The 19,281-nt window shown below is 38.5% G+C and overlaps 1 protein-coding gene across 5 annotated transcripts in view; it reads right to left on the bottom strand.

Moving 5' to 3' along the window:
- Positions 1-4,536: 4,536 nt before the first annotated feature.
- TOMM70 (translocase of outer mitochondrial membrane 70) overlaps positions 4,537-19,281 on the bottom strand; it is a 71,684-nt gene continuing 56,939 nt past the window's right edge. For all 5 annotated transcript variants that reach the window (XM_039530812.1, XM_039530809.1, XM_039530819.1 and 2 more), the window contains 9 exons: positions 17,794-17,903; positions 15,714-15,862; positions 14,133-14,340; positions 10,757-10,891; positions 9,734-9,841; positions 8,873-8,989; positions 7,829-7,926; positions 7,066-7,188; positions 4,537-5,001 (listed from right to left, as the gene is read on the bottom strand). In XM_039530812.1, the coding sequence (XP_039386746.1) occupies positions 4,848-5,001; positions 7,066-7,188; positions 7,829-7,926; positions 8,873-8,989; positions 9,734-9,841; positions 10,757-10,891; positions 14,133-14,340; positions 15,714-15,862; positions 17,794-17,903 (1,202 nt within the window). In that variant the 3' untranslated portion in view covers positions 4,537-4,847. The remainder of the gene's footprint in view (positions 5,002-7,065; positions 7,189-7,828; positions 7,927-8,872; positions 8,990-9,733; positions 9,842-10,756; positions 10,892-14,132; positions 14,341-15,713; positions 15,863-17,793; positions 17,904-19,281) is intronic.

Raw genomic sequence — 19,281 nt, 5'->3', positions numbered from 1 at the left:
CATTAGCTCATCTAACAAGCAACTCTTCCTCTTCACTGCTGTAAACATTTAACTCACTCTTAGCATTTACACAAGTCATTCTGTTTAATTTCTAATTAAAGCTGGACTCCAGCCTGTGTAAACATACTAAAAGTGAGGGGCTAAATTCTGCCCTGGAACAGCTAGACTATCTGCAATGGAATAATTCCAGACGGAGAGCAGTGCTAGAAAGGTTTTAGACCATTATGTCTTGCATGTAGAGTCTAAGCTAATTATGGTGCAATTCCTGGCTTTGGCAGCTGGTGCTGCAACTTTAGTGATGTGGAATTCCTTTTCTTTGTGTGTCAGGACTCTATGTGCACAGACTTTGAGGTTCAGTACTACCTAAAGTGGCTTTTTCTAATTGTTAATTATGCCTCCTGCTATTTTGAACTGAATAATTTGCAAGCAGAAGAGGTGGTTAGAAAGGTACCTTTTGCTGAGGAGCTTTTGAAAACAGGCCTATTGCTGGAATTTGTGTTTGGGGTGGGGGAGGGGGAGGGAATTACTACTCGAGCAATGTGGGCCTACATCTGAGACATACTGAGCACCTGCAGCTCCCACTGAAGATTACTGCACAGGTGTTTGCTGAACTAGCCATCTGGGTAGAGATGAGGCCTATCAGCTGTAGAGGATCCTTCATTTCTTTACTATTCCCCTCACTGAAATGAGGGACAAATTTTGGTAACATGCTTCATCATGACAAACTGGCAATTTAAGTGGCTAAAATACCTTTGCAATAAAACAATGGCTTTTCTGCTATCTCTGAGTCTAAGAGACATTGTTTTCCAATTTCCAGGGTTTACAGTTGCCTCTCTCTCAAAAAAAGCACCATAACAGTAGCTGCATTGTACAAGGCCCTTTTAATAGCAATCACAGCAGCTTGCTTCTCAAGTAAAAAAATAGTCATTTCAGCACCTTGTTTTCATTAAGTAGACACACTGCATAAGAATTCCCCAAACCACACTATAAAATGAAATGAAGATTTATTAGTTGAAAAATATAAAAGATTTAGCAAACAATGTACCATTTTGAGTCTAGTTTAATATAAATTTCTGCAAGAAGCCATCCCCCAAGCCCCTCCTGTCTGCCACCCTCAGCATGATGATAACCCAGGTCAGCATATATGACTTATAAAACATCAGCTATTTGTTTCATTTTTAAACTACAGTGTCTGATAGAAGGATAAGGTTTGGGTTTTGTTTTTTTTTTGCTTCCTGTGCAGCAGAATGTAAATTAAAGTTTATTTTTCATGTTTGGAGGATTAAAAAAAAAGCAGGATTCTACATTGCCTGATTCTTAGTTTTGCAAATGTAAAGTGCAATCTACATCTGGTGGTAGGATAAAGAGAAAATTCACATCTAGGCAGGGACAATTTTCTTAGAGAGCCAAACTGCAATAACATTTCTCAGTTTGACAAGAGGTCACAAAATGATCATAGCTGAGGCTCACATATATAGCACTGTTATGAGCAGGTGGCAACCTTCTTACATCAGTTCTTGATGTGGCTCATTGATCTCCTTTTGAAATGGATGCAGTGCCATGTGTGGGAATTTGGGGGTATTTTTGTTTTTTCACACAATAAAAAAAAACCCTTCCCACACTATTTAATAGTTAAAGCAGTCACTAATGTTTTCTGTGCTGATGAAAGACAGATACTTTATTAAGGTGCTGTATTATATACATATGCATCAGAATTCTATAAATATAGAATATCACCAGCACTGCACCAGTATCAGCATATTCCCCAGAGTTCAGCTGCCAGGAAAAAGTAGTTTTAGGAATGACAGAAAAGAGGGCAATATCTTGCATTTAGACAGAAGGCAGGAAAGCTGGTATGAGCGCTGTTGGGAGGTTTGGGCCGAGCTATCCCTACTGATTCAGCTGCTCTCACTCCCCAGTCCAATAGACTATATAGACCAGTTGTTGAATAGTTACAATTTAGAAGCAGCAAAGAATCCTGTGGCACCTTATAGACTAACAGACGTTTTGCAGCATGAGCTTTCGTGGGTGAATACCCACTTCTTCGACTTGCATCTGAAGAAGTGAGTATTCACCCACGAACGCTCATGCTCCAATACGTCTGTTAGTCTATAAGGTGCCACAGGATTCTTTGCTGCTTCTACAGAACCAGACTAACACGGCTACCCCTCTGATACCAGTTACAATTTAGTTTTGGAAGCCTGCCTTCATTTTTCATCTTTGGAATCTGGGTTCAAATCCTGCTGATTTAAGTCCCAAATGAAGCATGATCTCTTCCTAATCTCCATTTATGCACCTTGTGAACTATTTGGCATGCCTCTCTAAGACTCTTTGTGCAAGAACTAGAATAGCAGGGATTTTACAAGATCAGGATTAAGCTACGTGGCAGAAACATGTGGGGAAGCTGCTTCTCACAGTGCCTGGTGCACCAAGTCTGCAGTATCAGTGGCTCACTTTCCCTAGATTATGTTTTTAAATAAACTATGGAAAACAGGAATTTTTAAAAGCTGGTTTACATTCCTGGCTTGAAGGCAATCCTTAGTGGTCATGCCTACAGCATGCTATTACTGGGATTCTGAGCAGAAACTGCATACAGGTAAGTGGAATGCAGAGTGCTCAGTTTCCTCATTACAGATTGGATGGCCTTTCTTCATGTTAAGTTCTGAACACTGTGCCTGAGCGAATGGCAGGAGTCACAGCTTGGGTTGTTTGTTCATCCCACTCTTTTTTGGAGAAGACAAAAGGGAGTTTTGAATATTCATTAGTTAGAATCAGTTCCTCCTAGATTCACAGAAACCTTGTTTACACAAAACAATTCTAGATTGGTACAACTTCCACTTAGCAGGTAAGTAATTTTCCACCAAAACCTGGCCTTATTATGTAAAAGAGAGAGATCTGAATGTAATATTTATTTGGTGACTTTACAGGTGATAAGTCATTTACAAAAAAAAATTACAGACAAATGCATCTTTCAGTGCAGTTTCAACTATCTGACGAGCAGGCAACAGTCCGTGATGTGGAATGCTAGTATTAGGCAGCACATGCTTTTTCCCCTTAATCTTTTGGAGGAAGAGGAGGAGGAAAAATAACTGTCCGTTGTAGATAAGGCCATGCAAATAAAAACCCTGCTGGAGAACAGGATACAGTCAAGCTTATGACTAGTTTCTGAGGATTTGGCATGTTTTTGTTTTCGATTAATAGAAAAACAGATTGAAAATTTCATAAGCAGCCCTGTGCTCTTCTTTAATGCAGCGTCCTTTGAGACTGTTTGTGTCTTCAATCATCTTTCATTCCACACCCATACCACTGGTTCAGAAGCAACTGGTTCCTGAATCGTGTAAATGGAAGGATTAAGCCAGTATGGCTCCAGGTCCTCCTCCACCCCATTATTCAGAGCAATTGCTGGGAGGGAAGGGGAAAGACAGGGAGGCTGAGGTAAAAAAAAATACAGCTTAGCTCATTCCTTTAAGTGACACAGATTAGAAAGTCACCATAGATTTGCATATAGTTTTGGGGTGGAGATAAGACCCAAAATTAAGGGTATGAAATTTGATGATATGCAAGATAAACATCTGCAAGATATGAAGAGCTCCCTACCTCCCATGAAGCTAGTGGGAGGCAATCATGGACTGACTTTGGTTCCAAAGAGTAATGAGCAGCATCTACAGTCCCCTTCACAGTTCCTAGCCATAGGAAGTCTTCATTTATACTAGTGTTCTAAGAAAAAGTCATTCAGAAGGAACGTGCTGTTCACTGAACAATTGTGTTATTTGTACAGAACATTTGTAGTTTTAGCAAAGTAACAAGAAAATTAAGATTCCAAATCCATTACTGGGTAGTTCAGACAGCTTTGTTCATTTTCTCATCCAATCCTCTCGTGGGAATTTACAAACACTTGGCTAGAACAAGGATCTATGCATTTTCTTGAGTTGAAATGTAAACACCGTATTATCTGTTACATCTAGGCCAAAACTCTGAACTGTCCCAAGTTTGAACTCAGACACGACTGTACCTTGGCAGTTCCAGTCTCAGCAGAACATTCAGTTTCTTGAAAAATTCTCAGAAGCACTGGGACGCTTTTTAACAATTTCTCCTGGCATTAGAGTGAGGACAGCTGTAGAAGGAAAGGGCATTTTCCTTTTCAGCATAATGAAAGCTTTTTTAAATAGCTCTCAAATATAGTACACAAGTGCTTTTTGGGGAGAGGGAAATGACTACCAAAGTAACCTCTTAATAGCTCCCACGGGACCATTTCTCTAAGTAGTTATGCAGAGGGTGGAAGAGGTTGTAAGGGAAGATGATTGTGCAGGCTTGGATGTATGTACAGGGTTTGTCTTCACATCTATTGGCTTTTAAAAAATCCCTACAATTAAATAGTTTAGTAAATTAAGTTTTGTTTTTGCAAAACTAAATTCAACCCATAGAAATTAATTGCATATAAAAGAAACCTATTTTACAGCACTATTAGCTATAAAATCAACAGGAAAACATGCTGTAAAATTCTATTTTGATAAAGCAAAAATCGTTCACATCATCAACACCCAAAAATTAAAGTTTTTATTTGCATGGCCAAAATATACTTTGTTCCCTTGCAACTTTGTTTTATTTCCCTTAACAGCTGGTAAGGTTTCCTGCATAGGGAACAAGTCACAGCACAGCATACTTCCTTCAACAGCCACTCCCACAACACCTAAACATTTAATAGATGTAACAAATGACAACACCACGAACGGGAAAAAACTAAGTTCCACCATTCAACATCGTTTGCAACAGTGTCTTCAAGGCTAGGTTGAAGTGGGCAACTTTACTTTAAAAGGTCATTCTCTCCCTCCCCCCTCCTTGTTTCTTTACAATGTTGGCGGTTTCAGTCCATATTTCTTTGCAACTTCTGTCTGGGCATAAGCAGCATCACAGAGTGAGTAGAGGTGGGCCATCTCCATTTCAGATTTGGCCAGGTTAATAGCTTTGTTGAACATTTCAATGGCTTTATCCAGATTGCCTCTGAAATAAACCAGATCATCATCAAATTAAGACACTAAGTAACATTTTACATTTCTATAGAACCTTTATTCCCAGGGAGTTTACCAACCCATAGGTATTGCACCAGTGAAACGCAGCAGCAAGTTTGGTAACCAAAGGCAACACAGGGGAGGGAAACACTTGTCTTACAGATCACATTTTGAAGTTTTCAGACAAGAACTTTCCATGACTGATGCAAGAGAGCACAGATTTAATTAGCTTTGTTATTACTCAACTACATCATCTAGAGGAACAGCTTTCAGTGGACTCTATGACATGCCAAAAAGGGGGAAGTTTAGGGATTACACAGGCAACATGGGGATGCCAGGGAGAAGTTTTCAATCCGTGTTCTTGAGGAAATGGGCTCTGTCGCCCATAAAAGCAAATGTATTGAACTTGTAATGAAGTAGCCTAGTAGCGGCCTTCTAATCAAGATGGCAGCTGAAGTAATGCAGATTAATTATTCTGAACAAAACTGCTTGCAAATTATTCCCTGCAAAAAAAATACAACTGTCTGCTTTTTTGATGCCAGGTACATCATGGACTTTGTCAGAATCTACACTGCCCAAAACACTTACGCCAACATGCTATTCTTTTATCTTTACCAAGTCAGTTTGTGAACTTGGAAGAATTGCAAAGGGGATACAAACTCAAATAGCTGGAGGAAGGGATAATAGGTAAAATATTGCAAGAGGTCTTAACCAGTTGCCAGCTAACTATCTATATCCATTCTAAGAGCAAAACTGGTTCACATTTTTCCAGCATAATGAATTTTCACAGTTGTAATACTAGTTGTTATAGAGCACTTTCTATCAGTAGATCTCAAAATACCACAAAGGAGGTCAGTATCATTATCCCCATTTTACAGATGGGGAAACCGAGGCACAGCCAGCCAGTGTGACTTGCCAGTGTCACCCAGCAGCCAGTAGATCAGCTGGGACTAGAACACAGATCTCCTGACTCTCAATACAGCACCCTTACTACTAAAACACACTGATTCTTAGACACAGCTTAAAAGGGAGGGCAGAAGATGAGACTGATAGGCTTGGTCAGAGGGGAGACAAGGACTCTTCACTGAAACTCAACCAAAGCCGTGAGTATCTGGCTTAGCTGCCAAGTTTATGACTAGATATTCTGCAAGTGGTTTCAATCTGATTGCTCAGTTTTTAGTTAGACTATTTTGGAATTTCATGCCAATAGTCCCAGAGAGGTGAAACAACCCTCAACCTCTAAGAAGAGTTAGTCGGGGCCAGGGTGTCTGGAGCCTAGTCTGCTCAAACTTCTTGGGGAAAAGGGCATGGATTAAGGAGTCCTCTGCCATCAAGAGATATTACTTGCAGAACTATGGTTTAACAGAAACACAGGGAATGCCTATTAGTCATGGATGTGAAATGAGTTTAAAGAGCAAGAAGGGACATGTAGATGGGTATTTAGTTCACTAATCAGAGCAGTCTTTTTTGCTTTTCACAGGCTTGGGTGTGGATTTTTTTTGAAGGTCATACCAAGGGGTGTACAGAGGTTATTTTTAAGAAACAACTTTCACCACATTACTACACCCTAATTGACAAAATCCTATCACCTGAACTTCAGCTGATCTAGCTGCCCACCAAAAATTGTATAAAATATGGCCCTTGTATTTAACTTGCTCCTCCCACACTCGACATGTAAGTGTTAAAGGCTGAATCATGACTGGAAAGCAATTCCTTGAATGCAATGTGTGAAACCTGCACTATGCCAATTACAGAAAAGGGGTTACTCCAGACACTATTCTTATCTCATTAGCACAAACTCCTGGTGAACTGGGGGAGTTTATGGGGCCACTAGATGGTGAAATGCCAGGGAGAAGGGAGGATTTTCCCCAAACGTTACACTAGGCAAGTCAGGACTCTTGGGTCCTGCCCCACGGCTTCCCATTGTTCGGAGCTACTCTCCAATACAAAGAAGTTTTCAAGAGTGGTAGAGAAACCTACTGGATTTCTATAATTCCAAAGGTAACTTGACAGCTTTAGTCTCTGCAAATGAAAGCGTTATATTTAAAAAAGTTACCTTTGCACTTCAATCGTTCCCATAGTTTCATATGCAAAATCACATTTGTTATCGATTTCAATGGCCTTGCTTATGAGCTCCAAGCCTTTGTCTAGATCCTGCTTCCACTGAAGTTGAAGTAAACTGCAAAAAGATGCAACAGTTACAGACCAGACTTATTTCTATATATTCCATACATAGTCCTATCGTAGGGAAAGTGAAATCCCATATAAAAAACATAGTTCCTTTTGCAGAGTGGGCAAAGATTTTCACTTCATATATGAAATGAAGACACTTAAGTCATTTAAATAACAGACTGTCAGCAGTTTAAGGACAACAAAGAGAAATTATCTCCTCTTCATGTGTACATAACTCTTTCCATTAGGAGGATCAACCACAAATTGTTTTTGTCCACATGAAGATTTGGAGCATAAAGCTCCAATTTAGAATGGTTATTGACTGCGTAAAGAAGTTTTAAGATTTGTAAACTAACATTCTTACACTGATATCAATTAGATGTGCCTTTCGGAATGCATGTTAATGGAAAACATACTGAAATTTCAGTTCAATTTACATTTTAGTTGAAAAAAACAAAAATTATAATGCTATTTTTCCAACTTTGAAATTACTCAAGTATTTTCAGGGGAAGAGCAATTAGTCTTGGGTTGAACTTTTAAGGCAAATATACGTAATCAGGTGATGAGGCCTTAAAACAGTGACTTATTCAGAAATGCAGACAGTCCCTTAATGGTAACAGAGACAATAGTAACTCAATAATACATACCCTTTATGAACATACGTAGTAGCATTGTCTGGCTCAAGGTCAATACACTTATCGTACATTTCATCTGCCTTACCAAATTGCTGCTGATCTGTTAATGCCTGCACGAGAAGAGATACTTTTAAAAAAATGAACAACCAACACACTGAGCGAATCTAGAACTACTTAAAACTGTGTCGGTGCCATTCCCTCCCAACTTGGATGTCTCATTACAGATATGGGCAGGCACATGCACAAGTTAATCACCATTGTTAATTTGCAAAAAAATCACTATTGTTGGTCTTTTGGTTCATCAACCCTTTCAGAAACATGCCATAGAGCAGGGGTAGGCAACCTATGGCACGCGTGCCGAAGGCGGCACGTGAGCTGATTTTCAGTGGTACTCACACTGCCTGGGTCCTGGCCACCTGTCCGGGGGGCTCTGCATTTTAATTTAATTTTAAATTAAGCTTCTTAAACATTTAAAAAAACTTTATTTACTTTACATACAACAATAGTTTCGTTATATATTATAGACTTACAGAAAGAGACCTTCTAAAAACGTTAAAATGTATTACTGGCACGCGAAACCTTAAATTAGAGTGAATAAATGAAGACTCGGCAGATCACTTCTGAAACGTTGCTGACCCTTGCCGTAGAGCTTTAGCTGCACAGATTAGTGATCACAATGTGCGTAATGGCAGGTCCACAATGACCTGTTCTAATTATACTGCGAGTGAGGAACAATAAACCAGTGAGCACAAGTCTGAGGTTGTGAGCTATACCACGCCCTTAAGAATTCTTGTCTTCAGTAACTTCTGCTGCTGAAAACACACAGACATAATAGGAACTCTATTCTGGTCCCCACCTGCATTACCCATCTGAAGTCAGAGTACCAGTGAATGCATTCAGATAACTTAAAGCCAACTGACTGACTATTCATTCCAGTCATACTTTCTTACAATGGAAACCACATAAACAAGTGTACTTAACACAACTGTGCCAAATTCTATTTGCTTAGTGCACGTTATTTTTATATGAGTAAAACAGAATTAGTTTATGACAGACCTGAGCATAGAGCGCATAACCTTCAGCACACCTTGGAAATATTTTAATGACATCCTCAAAGCCTTTCATGGCTGCCTGAACTTGTAACGGATTATTTCCAGTATAGGCTTGGCGATACTATTAAAGAACAGAGTAAAAACATAAGAAAACAAAATAAGTAGCCAGGACAGGAAATCAGCCTCCTGAGAGAAAGAGAGAGAGTGTTAAATTAAATCCAATATAATTACAAACAAATTACACAAAGTGGTACGCATGCCTGCATTCGGCTAAGTCGGCATCTGTAGGAGTTGGCCACACTTCCAACCATCCAGTGGCATGGACCTTGCATAAGATGGGGAGGCATGGTAGTCACCAGCAGCCTCCCTCCCTCCAGAAGGTTTGGATCCCTTCCTACTCCCATTATGCTAGCTCTCCCCTGCAAAGTCTCTAATATGAGTGGAATATCCACTTGCTTGAAATAGATACTTTCCCCTTCTAGAAGACTGTCTTGTTTTTTCCAGTTGCATTAGTAAAGAACAGCTATATTTGATGTGATTAATGAGAAAAAAATTTTATTGCTTTATTACGGGATGTTAATAAATGGTTACTTTTAAAAATATTGATATGATAAGATATGAGGTACTTGCCCAAATACAGAAAAATTGGTAAGAATTGGCCAAATGAACAAATACTCCCAGGCTGACTAAAAAGTTTTCTGTATTAATTCTTGAATTTGATGTCAAAGGATTGCAAGATATATTGATGCATGATATTTCAATTCATTTAAAATGAAAATAGGAAACCAAAACATCAAAATAAACCTGGACAAGTTCAGTGAAAACTGCAAAAACACAGACACAAAAATTATAGGACAGCACTTACCAATGCAAAACATTTCTGTGCTTGTGCCAAGGCAGAATCTGGTCGTAATCGAATACATTCATCAAAGTCTTCCACAGCCTCTTCAACTTGGTCAAGAAGGATTTTCAGCTAGAGAGAGAGAATAAATCCTAATTCTGTGTTTAGTCTGTGTTTTATATGCTTAAACAGGATTTCTATGTTGTACTAGTTAGTGATATGAAGAGGTTGTTTGTTCAGTCTTACAATTGTAGCGTAAACCCTACATGATCTTCAGGAAAGTCCCTGGCACTGAATGTACCAAACAGCTGTCAAAGAATTGAACTTTGGCTTCATTCAAAACTGTTCAAATATAAGCATGCAGCCTATAGGTCTGCACCTCCTTTTTCTTATTTCTGATGCTGGTTATCTGCATTAATCCTTTGGCACAGATTTTGTGGGTTTTCATGTTGCTCTCTGCATTGTTTTCCAAAGCCACTTGACTTCACTTCATTTGATACTAATGGATTATCTGGAGGTTAACAATATAATCTTAGTTCTCTAAACTTGTGTTTTAAAATATCTTCTAAACACAAAATTAACCAAGTTCAAATTCTTCCTTTTCATTCACCCCAGGCATTTATTTTATGTTTCCTAAGTTACGTTGCGCAGAAGTTTCATTCCTCTCATAAGTAATAAAGAGCTGGGTTTCTCGTTTAGCATGATCAAGGTAAGCAATGCTAAATTATTTCAACAATTCAGATCCACATTCTGTATTAAACAAAAAAAAATGCGATCTAACTCGTGAACAGAACCATTTAGTCTTAGTGAGTTTTGCCTATGTATTTAACTATTACCATATATGTATGCACTAACTCCCTTCTATTTCTAGTGGATTTAATGTTATGGTGTAAGCTTATTATTGTCAGAATTCACAGTTTTTGCCATGCACTATATCAAGTGTGTATAACAATTTATTAATCTTTGTTCTGTATTTTTCCTTTAGTTCAAGCTAATCAAATATTTAAACTTAAAAAATTAGGTAAAACTCTGCAATACACCTCTTACCTGTCCTCTGTGGTGGTAAACATCTGCATTCTGAGGATCAATATCAGCAGCCATGTTAAAATCTTGAGTGGACAGCATAGGCTGTTGCTGCTGCATATACATACTACCTCGTTTGATCAGGGCATTAGCACGGAGCTATAAAAAAGTTCAAACATTTTTATTTTTAAATATCAGATGCTGGTCTTAAGATTTTTAGTTACAATAATGTTAACGGACAACTTTTCATTTAATTGGTCACTCCCATGATAAAACAGAAATTTGTTTTTCATTCATTCTAAGCAGTAGTAAATTGTGCTACATAAGTTTAAAAGCATTAATACAATTACGTGCAAGGGTCATTTCATACCAAGTCAACTCATGCTTCCTCCTTGACTTAATTTACTTCTTTTTGATATATGTCTTGTAAGTGTAAGGGACATATCTACCAAAATCAGCAGCCATTTTCATAGCAGTTTAGTGTGCAAAAACCAACTGAGCTACTGTCTTACTTATGAATTAAGTTGTTCACACCTAACAAGTACCTTACCTTACTGACTTCAAATCCTATCTGTTCTCTAATTTTCATCATTCAGCCCAGGCAAACCCTTCTTGTTTCTTCTTTATTTTCTAAATGGAGATTCTGTCCCTTAGTCATTCTGCATAGGATATTAGGAATTTACCAATCTGAGCTTCCTATTCTAAGGTCACTTTTTTTCTTCTCAGATGTAAACGGGTCGACAATTAGGAGGTGATTTAATAATCATGTGAATTATTTTTCTGTATTTATATTTTAATGTCTCCGACAGTTTACAAAGAAACTAAGATAACCACAAATACAGATAAAATGTGGCACTGAACATGATCCCATGATCTGCTTTTAGTTAGAGAGCCCAGCATGACCATTTCATAAGTTGTTACACCTGTGGTATTAACACATGGTACTCACGTGACAAAAAAGACCTTTCCAAACTACTGAAGAGCTAACTGATACTTAGCTTTCTCGGGTAACATCTTCACTCCACACTACTGGCAGTGGCAAGCAGTGTACCTGGAGCTACACGCTGCAGTGAAAAGCAAGCTGCATCCATACGGTGGTGTGTAGCTACACGTCAGTGAAAGGTTCTGGCCAAGGGGAGGCAATGGGAAAAGGCTTCAGCAGCTCTCCACTGCCAGAGCCTTTCACTGCGATAGGGAAGGGCTCCAGCAACGGGGAGCATGCAGAGCCTTTCTCCACTGCCAGAGTCTTTACCTGCAGTGGGGAAGGGATTCAGCAGCGGGATGATACACTGCTAAAAATAGCAGTGCAGACAGGGAGGCCTGGCTTGGGTGAGTAGGGAGAGCTGTGTAAGAGTATGTAGTCTGGTATATCCCCACACCCTTCAGCCGTGTCTTTACTCTACTTGCATAAGTCAGACCTCACTTTGAACACTGCTGTTTATACTTGTGCTTGGGAGGCTACCTGAATATTAATCTACAAGCTGCCGAAAAAAGCGTGCGGTGTGGATATACCTTTAAGGATGCCAATCACAATGCAATGAAAATATCCACCCATTGATAATAAGCACACTACAAATAATTAGGCAAAGTGGTGAAAAAAGTAGGGCTGTCAAGCGATTAAAAAAAATAAATCACAATTCATTGCACAATTTAAAATATTAATAGTGATGACTCGTGCTGTTAAACAATAATATATTTAAATATTTTTGGATGTTTTCCACATTTTCAAATGTATTGATTTCAATTACAACACAGAATACAAAGTGCACAGTTCTCGTTTTGTATTTATTTTTTATTACGAATATTTGCACTGTAAAAAACAATTATTTTTCAGTTCACCTCAAAAGTACTGTAGTGCAATCTCTTTATCATGAAAGTTGAACTTAACAAGTGTATAATTATTCACAAAAAATAACTGTATTCAAAAACAAAACAATGTAAAATTTTAGAGCCTACAAGTCCAATCAGTCCTACTTCTTGTTCAGCCAATTGCTCAGACAAATAAGTTTCTTTACATGTGGAGGAGATTGTTTACAATGAAAGTGAGAACAGGTGTTTGCATGACACTGTTGTAGCCGGCGTTGCAAGGTATTTACGTGTCAGATGAGCTAAAAATTCATATGTCCCTTCATGCTTCAACCACCGTTCCAGGAGACATGCGTCCATACTGATGATGGGTTCTTCTCAATAACTATCCAAAGCAGTACAGACCAATGCATGTTCATTTTCATCATCTGAGTCAGATGCCACCAGCAGAAGGCTGATTTTCCTTTTTAGTGGTTTGGATTCTGTAGTTTCCGCATGGGAGTGTTGCTCTTTTAAGAATTATGAAAGCATGCTCCACACCTCGTCCCTCTCAGATTTTGGAAGGAACTTCAGATTCTTAAACCTTGGGTCGAGTATTGCAGCTATCTTTAGAAATCTCACATTAGTACCTTTTTTGCGTTTTGTCAAATCTGCAGTGAAAGTGTTCTTAAAACGAACAACATTTGATGGGTCATAATCTGAGACTGCTATAACATGAAATATATGGCAGAATGTGGGTAAAACACAGAGCAGGAGACATACAACTCTCCCCCAAGGAGTCCAGTCACAAATGTAATTAACACATTTTTAAAATGAGTGTCATCGGCATGGAAGCATGTCCTCTAGAACAGTGGCTGAAGTATAAAGGAGCATATGAATGTTTAGCATATCTGGCATGTAATTACCTTGCAGTGCCGGCTACAAAAGTGCCATGCAAATGCCTGTTCTCACTTTCAGGTGACATTGTAAATAAGAAGCATGTACCATTATCTCCCATAAATGTAAACAAACTTGTTTGTCTTAGCAGTTGGCTGAAAAAGAAGTAGAACTGAGTCAACTTGTAGGCTCAAAAGTTTTAAACCATTTTGTTTCTGAGTGCAGTTATATAGCAAAAATAATAAAAAAAAAAATCTACATTTATTAGTTGCACTTTCACAATAAAGAGGTTGCGCTATAGTATTTCTATGAGGTGAATTGAAAAATACTATTTCTTTTATTATTTTTACAGTGCCAATATTTGTAATAAAAAATAATATAAAGTGAACATTGTACACTTTATATTCTGTTGTAATTGAAATCAATATATTTTAAAATGTAGGAAAAGAGCCAAAGATATTTAATAAATGTCAATTGGTATTATATTGTTTAACAGTGCAATTAAAACTGCGATTAATTACGATTATTTTTTTTAATCGTGATTAATTTTGGGAGTTAATTGCATGAGTTAACTGCAATTAATCAACAGCCCTAGAAAAAAGCTAAAACATCTTCCATTAAATGGCCAGGGAATTTGAAAATACTGAACTGTTTTGCAAGCGTTCACACTTTTTCAGTAGAATCCATGCAAAGTAAAATCTGACTTAAGATTTTTTACCTTTACATTAGCATCTTCCATACTAATGACCTGATCTAGATCAGGTCTGGCAGCATTTGCATTGCCAATAAGCAGATAGAAAGTGGCTCGCAGCAGCAAAGCTTCTGCCATATATTTGCCTTTAACGTCAATTTCTTTTGTGCTCTCGCTGATGATTTTATCATAGTTTTCTTCTTCCATATACTGCTTTGCCTTTAAATATCCAGATCTGCAAATTTAAGTGTAGAACAGTTAAAATACGTAAAAATGTGAATGTTTCACTAGGAATTCAGATTTCTTGATCACAATAGATAGCAAGTTTGCTACACTATCACTTCTAACAATTAGAGATATTGGCACCATGAGTAAAGTTACAAACATAGTTAAAAGGTTTCCTGGATGAGGGCGATTGTAAACAAATTAGTTTGGAGGAAAATGCACAAGTTACATCAGTGGGGGAAACAGAATCCACTCCAGCCCTCAAAATCCACTTCTTTAGAAATGATAAGTTTGGCAGGGGATGATTTTTGGTCAAGGAACAACTGTCCTTACACTAGGACTCTGCTTGGCCCTAGTGCTATTATGAAGTCTTCTGCTTACGTCATCAGGCAATCATAACCTCTGCCTGAAACCTGGGAGAGTAGGCAGGGGATATAGATCAGGAAATAAAATATTAACAGTAGTGCTTTTTAACATTTTTTATAACCTCAGCTAAATTAACACATCAATTTTTATATTCTGAAGAGGATTTGGTGGAAAAAATCATACTTTAAACAGTGGTGTCTGCTCAACTGTGTGCCTTTGAATCAAAACATTTTCACAGAACTAAAAAGACCATTAACTCGTTTCCCCCAACTTGCTCTAGGAAGCTCATAATGCTACTTGCAATAGTTTCCTTATTGAGGGTGAAGATGTGATCCAACAATAACTCTAATGCAAAACAGTAAAGTAAGCAAGCACCCCTCATTACATTCAATATACAAAATATGAGTACCCAGCATTTGTTTTTCTTGGTAAACAAGCATTTCATTTAGGTACATTTTAGATATTACCATTCTGTACAATATCAGATGGTGTTTATTAACTTGTTAAAAACTTTAGGTTTTTCGGCCTCCACTGTTTTAGTTCAAAGCTGCTGCTATGAAAGGTGCTAGTTTGTACAGCACACTCTTCCCCATCTCCTCCCCCCAGCATTATTACAGACAGCACCAAAGGAAGGAAGGGAAACACTCCTTCAATCCAGAGTCTCGCTTCCTCTAACAGCATTGTTGCAGCTATCCACTTCCTCCCATCCACCAAACCTTACTGCAGCACTGTTGATGTTCAGTGTCCCTTCTCACTGAGCCAGCTACCCACACCATTACTGCTGTTCCCTATGGAAATACAATGCTAAGAGAGCTAGTATTTAGGGTGGAGTCAACGCCACTCTAAGTCTGGAACTAATATTTCAGATCTAATTAAAATTTTATTTTTCTTTTAAAAAGTTCCTATCTAGTAATTCTAAAATTTCCTACCTTGACACTATATTATATAATGTATAAAATAAAACAGTGCAGAGTATCTGAGGCTGCAACAAGTTTTACCAACAATCCCCATACTCACTTTTCTTTAACTTCTGAAGCCTCCCCCTCCTTGTCCTTATCTTCATCAGATTTCTCACCCTTAAGCAGAGGTTGGGAGATAATGTCATCTGTGAAAGAGCTGAAGTAAGATTTGATGAACTGTGGAGAGGGCATCAAAGGTTCACGGTTCTGAAATGGGACAGAAAATGTAATGTTCATGTTTTAAATACTGAGATCAGGTGGTAATGAAGATGTGGATGGGTTACTAGTGAAAAAAATATATATTTTGCACTGAGAATTTCCTGTAAGCCTGGATCAGTACTCACATACTATAACACTCTGCCTTAAAAAGGCAGATGCATTTCCCCATCAAAAGGGAAAATGAAAGCAAAGATTAAATGAAGGAAGAAACAGGATATTTTCTCATAAGGTAGGAAATGGGGAATCCCTTTAATCCTGCTTGCTCTTAACACATTTGGGTAGACATACATTTCCTCCTTGTCCCTCCCACAAGAGAAGTTTGTTGATCCCTATGATGAAGGCTCTCTCTTGCTAGAGAACATACTCACTCTGCCTAGCGCTCTGCTCAGACATCGCTCATTTCACCTTTGATCTGACAATTACCAGGGGTGAGCTCCTTTGTATGTCAATACATAGTATCTTGTTCAAAGTGAGGGTAATACATAAGGGTTACAATTCACTCCTTCCTGATATAACAATTCAAATGCACTCACCTTAATTTCCCAAGTCCTAATTAACTTCCAAGATAGTTTTGTCCATTTCAAACAGCTCTGAACTAAGACTGATAACCTTGTTCAAGATTATTCACTTACACATTATTTATTATATCTTGGCTTCCCAGTCACAGAAACTCTTGGAAAATCTGAACCTTTAACCAAAATAAATTGTAGATGTGTGTCTTTCATCCAGTGTTCAACACTGAAACACACCACAAAATATGCAATCTGACTTAGATGTGTCTTCACTCCTCTACCTAGGCCCTCTACCCCATCTCCCAGACTCCCTTGCTCCTGGCTACAGGCATGGTTCTACAATCACAGTTTAGATACAAACATCTCACAACCATTACTATAATAATGAATACAGTGATACTCACAATACCCTTCTGAGATATTACCACCCCCAATTTACAGATGGGGAAGAGAAGCCAAGAATAAGTGACAGACTAGCCCAAGGTGATGCAGGTAATCTGCGACAGAGCTGAGAATCAATCCCAGATCTCCTGACACAGAGACCAGAACCGTAATAATAAAGCCTTACTTCCTACTGCATCCCTTTCCCTCATGCTGCTGCTCCTCAGTTTTTAAACAAACTATCATTTCTTTATGCTTTAAAACCAAAAACTCTTCCTTGACCCATCTCCTTCTGCTTATTTTGCCCTGGCAGTATGGAAAGATTTCAGTTTCTAACTTTCTTTGTTTATTTAAAAAAAAATAAAATAAAAATCAAGAACATGTACAAAACACCTTGCCAATGCCCTTTTACATTTTAAGTCCATTATTACATCGAGAACAGAACAATTGATCACAACCACTCTTCATCTTTCCAATTACCGTTGACTGCCTTGCCTAACTTGACAAGCACCATAATTAAACTGATAGCCTGCCATTTAACTGCACATTTGGTTGATAGAACAGCAGCAGAGAAATAGCCTTTGGTGACACTTACTGACAGCCCCTAAAGTAGTTCCCATTATACCTTAATTCTAGTAAAGCCCTAGTCAGGAGTGTCGCCTGTGCATAATAATAAATTAGGCTGAATTGTATGGGTTACTGTCTAAGATGAAACCACCAAACTGTTTTGCTCAAATCCACAATATGTAAAACGATGTATTCTAGAAGTTAAAAAGCATCCATTCCCCATTTCTTACAGGTTGTTGTTTTGTTTTTTTAATAAAAGGCTGTGACAGAGCTCAGTGGAGAACAGCATCAGTGAAGCCACAGCTCAGAATGACAGAGTGCTTATCTCAATTTTAGTTGGTTAAAACAGTAGCTAATTAATAATCATTGACAAAGAAGCTGAACCATCATCAGTGCTTTTGTAATCAAAGCAACGTATCAGATGGAAGCAGAACCTTTAAATTTGTATTACAGTCATACCTTATATTTCTCTTTGGCCTTTTCTTTTCCAAGGAGTTTAAGAACTTTATCAGCTAACAACATGCTTTGCTGGTTTTGAAAACCTTCTAAAATACAGACTGCAGTGACATCTGGGAAAAACAACACAAAGGCAGGATTGTTAGTAATTACCAGTGCAGCGGTCTTTCAAGTGCTACACAAACAGCTAACGTAATAAATCATTACCGAGGAAACAAAATCACCCATTCACAGGCTGAAAGTTTTCACATGAAGTTTGCTACATTCTCCAGAATATCAAGTTGTTTTTAAAAGACATGAGGCTATGTCTCCTTGTTGCAAAGAACTTTAATGAAGAAGATGGATGTAAGTAATTTTGTGGTATCTACAGCCAAACAGGCTTAAACCAATGTATCTAGAGGTCTGAACTTTCATTGTTTGTATGAACACTTTGAAGCTTATCTGAGAGAGTAATCTGCTATGTTCACGGAAACAAGCCCGCTAATGTGGATTCCTGTTTGGTGACTAGGTCTCTTATTGCTCTCTAAGATCTCTAATTTTCTACCTCTTCAAGTTCCTATCCTTTCCTGCCCTGTATCCTGCACCTTCCCATCTGATCAGTGTTCTTTACAAGCTCCAACTCAAACTGCACAGCCTTCATCTATGCCTGGGGAAGAGGGCAAGTTTAAAAGGAAATCCCAACACTGTGCTACCTCCTGGCCAGCATTAAGTCCAGGTTGTATCCACTTCCACCCATGCATGATGCTTCCGCAATACTACGAGCTGTGTGACAAGAGAATCGTTGTTCTAAGGCTGCCCTGCAGACAGGTTAATACACCTGCATGGACTCATACAGTCACAAGGACTAACTGGACATAAAAGAATCTTTTCCCACAGTTCCTCAAGAAATGGGAGACAAATTGAGGGGACAACAAAAAAACCCTCAATATATGCATGCAATACTGACACAGGTTTTCCCATATACTTCTACTCAACTGTTCCCTCATGCAAACAGATATATTTGGAGGGGTGGGGGAATTGGGAGGCAGATGAGGAGGAAGGGAGACAGTGAAATATTGGAAAACTGTCTACCACAAACTAGCACAAGTCTGGAATATAATTCCCATTAATAACCTTGCATGCTGAGTCAATTTGCAATGAACGGGACTTCTCTTTCAAAAGTAGGGGGTCAATTTGACTCCTCGTAAAAACCAAGCTTTCCATCCTTTCCTTTCTCAGGGCTTGTCTATACTATGGTGTAAGTCGATCTACGTTACGCTACTCCAGTTACATGTCTACACCAGGCTGCGCTCTCCTGTCGACTTCCATTACTCTTCTCATAGTGGTACCCGTTACCAGAGTCGACCAGAGAGTGCTCTGCAATCGACTTAGCAGGGAAGACCCACTAAATCGACACCTGCTGCATCGATTGTCACAGTGCCAGTCTACTGTAGTTTCTGTAATCCTGCATGGTTACAAGGAAAGTGTCCTCCACTAACCCATTATTCCTAA

Source organism: Mauremys reevesii, linkage group 1, assembly GCF_016161935.1.
Source record: "Mauremys reevesii isolate NIE-2019 linkage group 1, ASM1616193v1, whole genome shotgun sequence".
In the NCBI taxonomy this organism is placed as follows: domain Eukaryota; kingdom Metazoa; phylum Chordata; order Testudines; family Geoemydidae; genus Mauremys; species Mauremys reevesii.
This window is presented reverse-complemented; position numbering and strand designations above follow the sequence as displayed.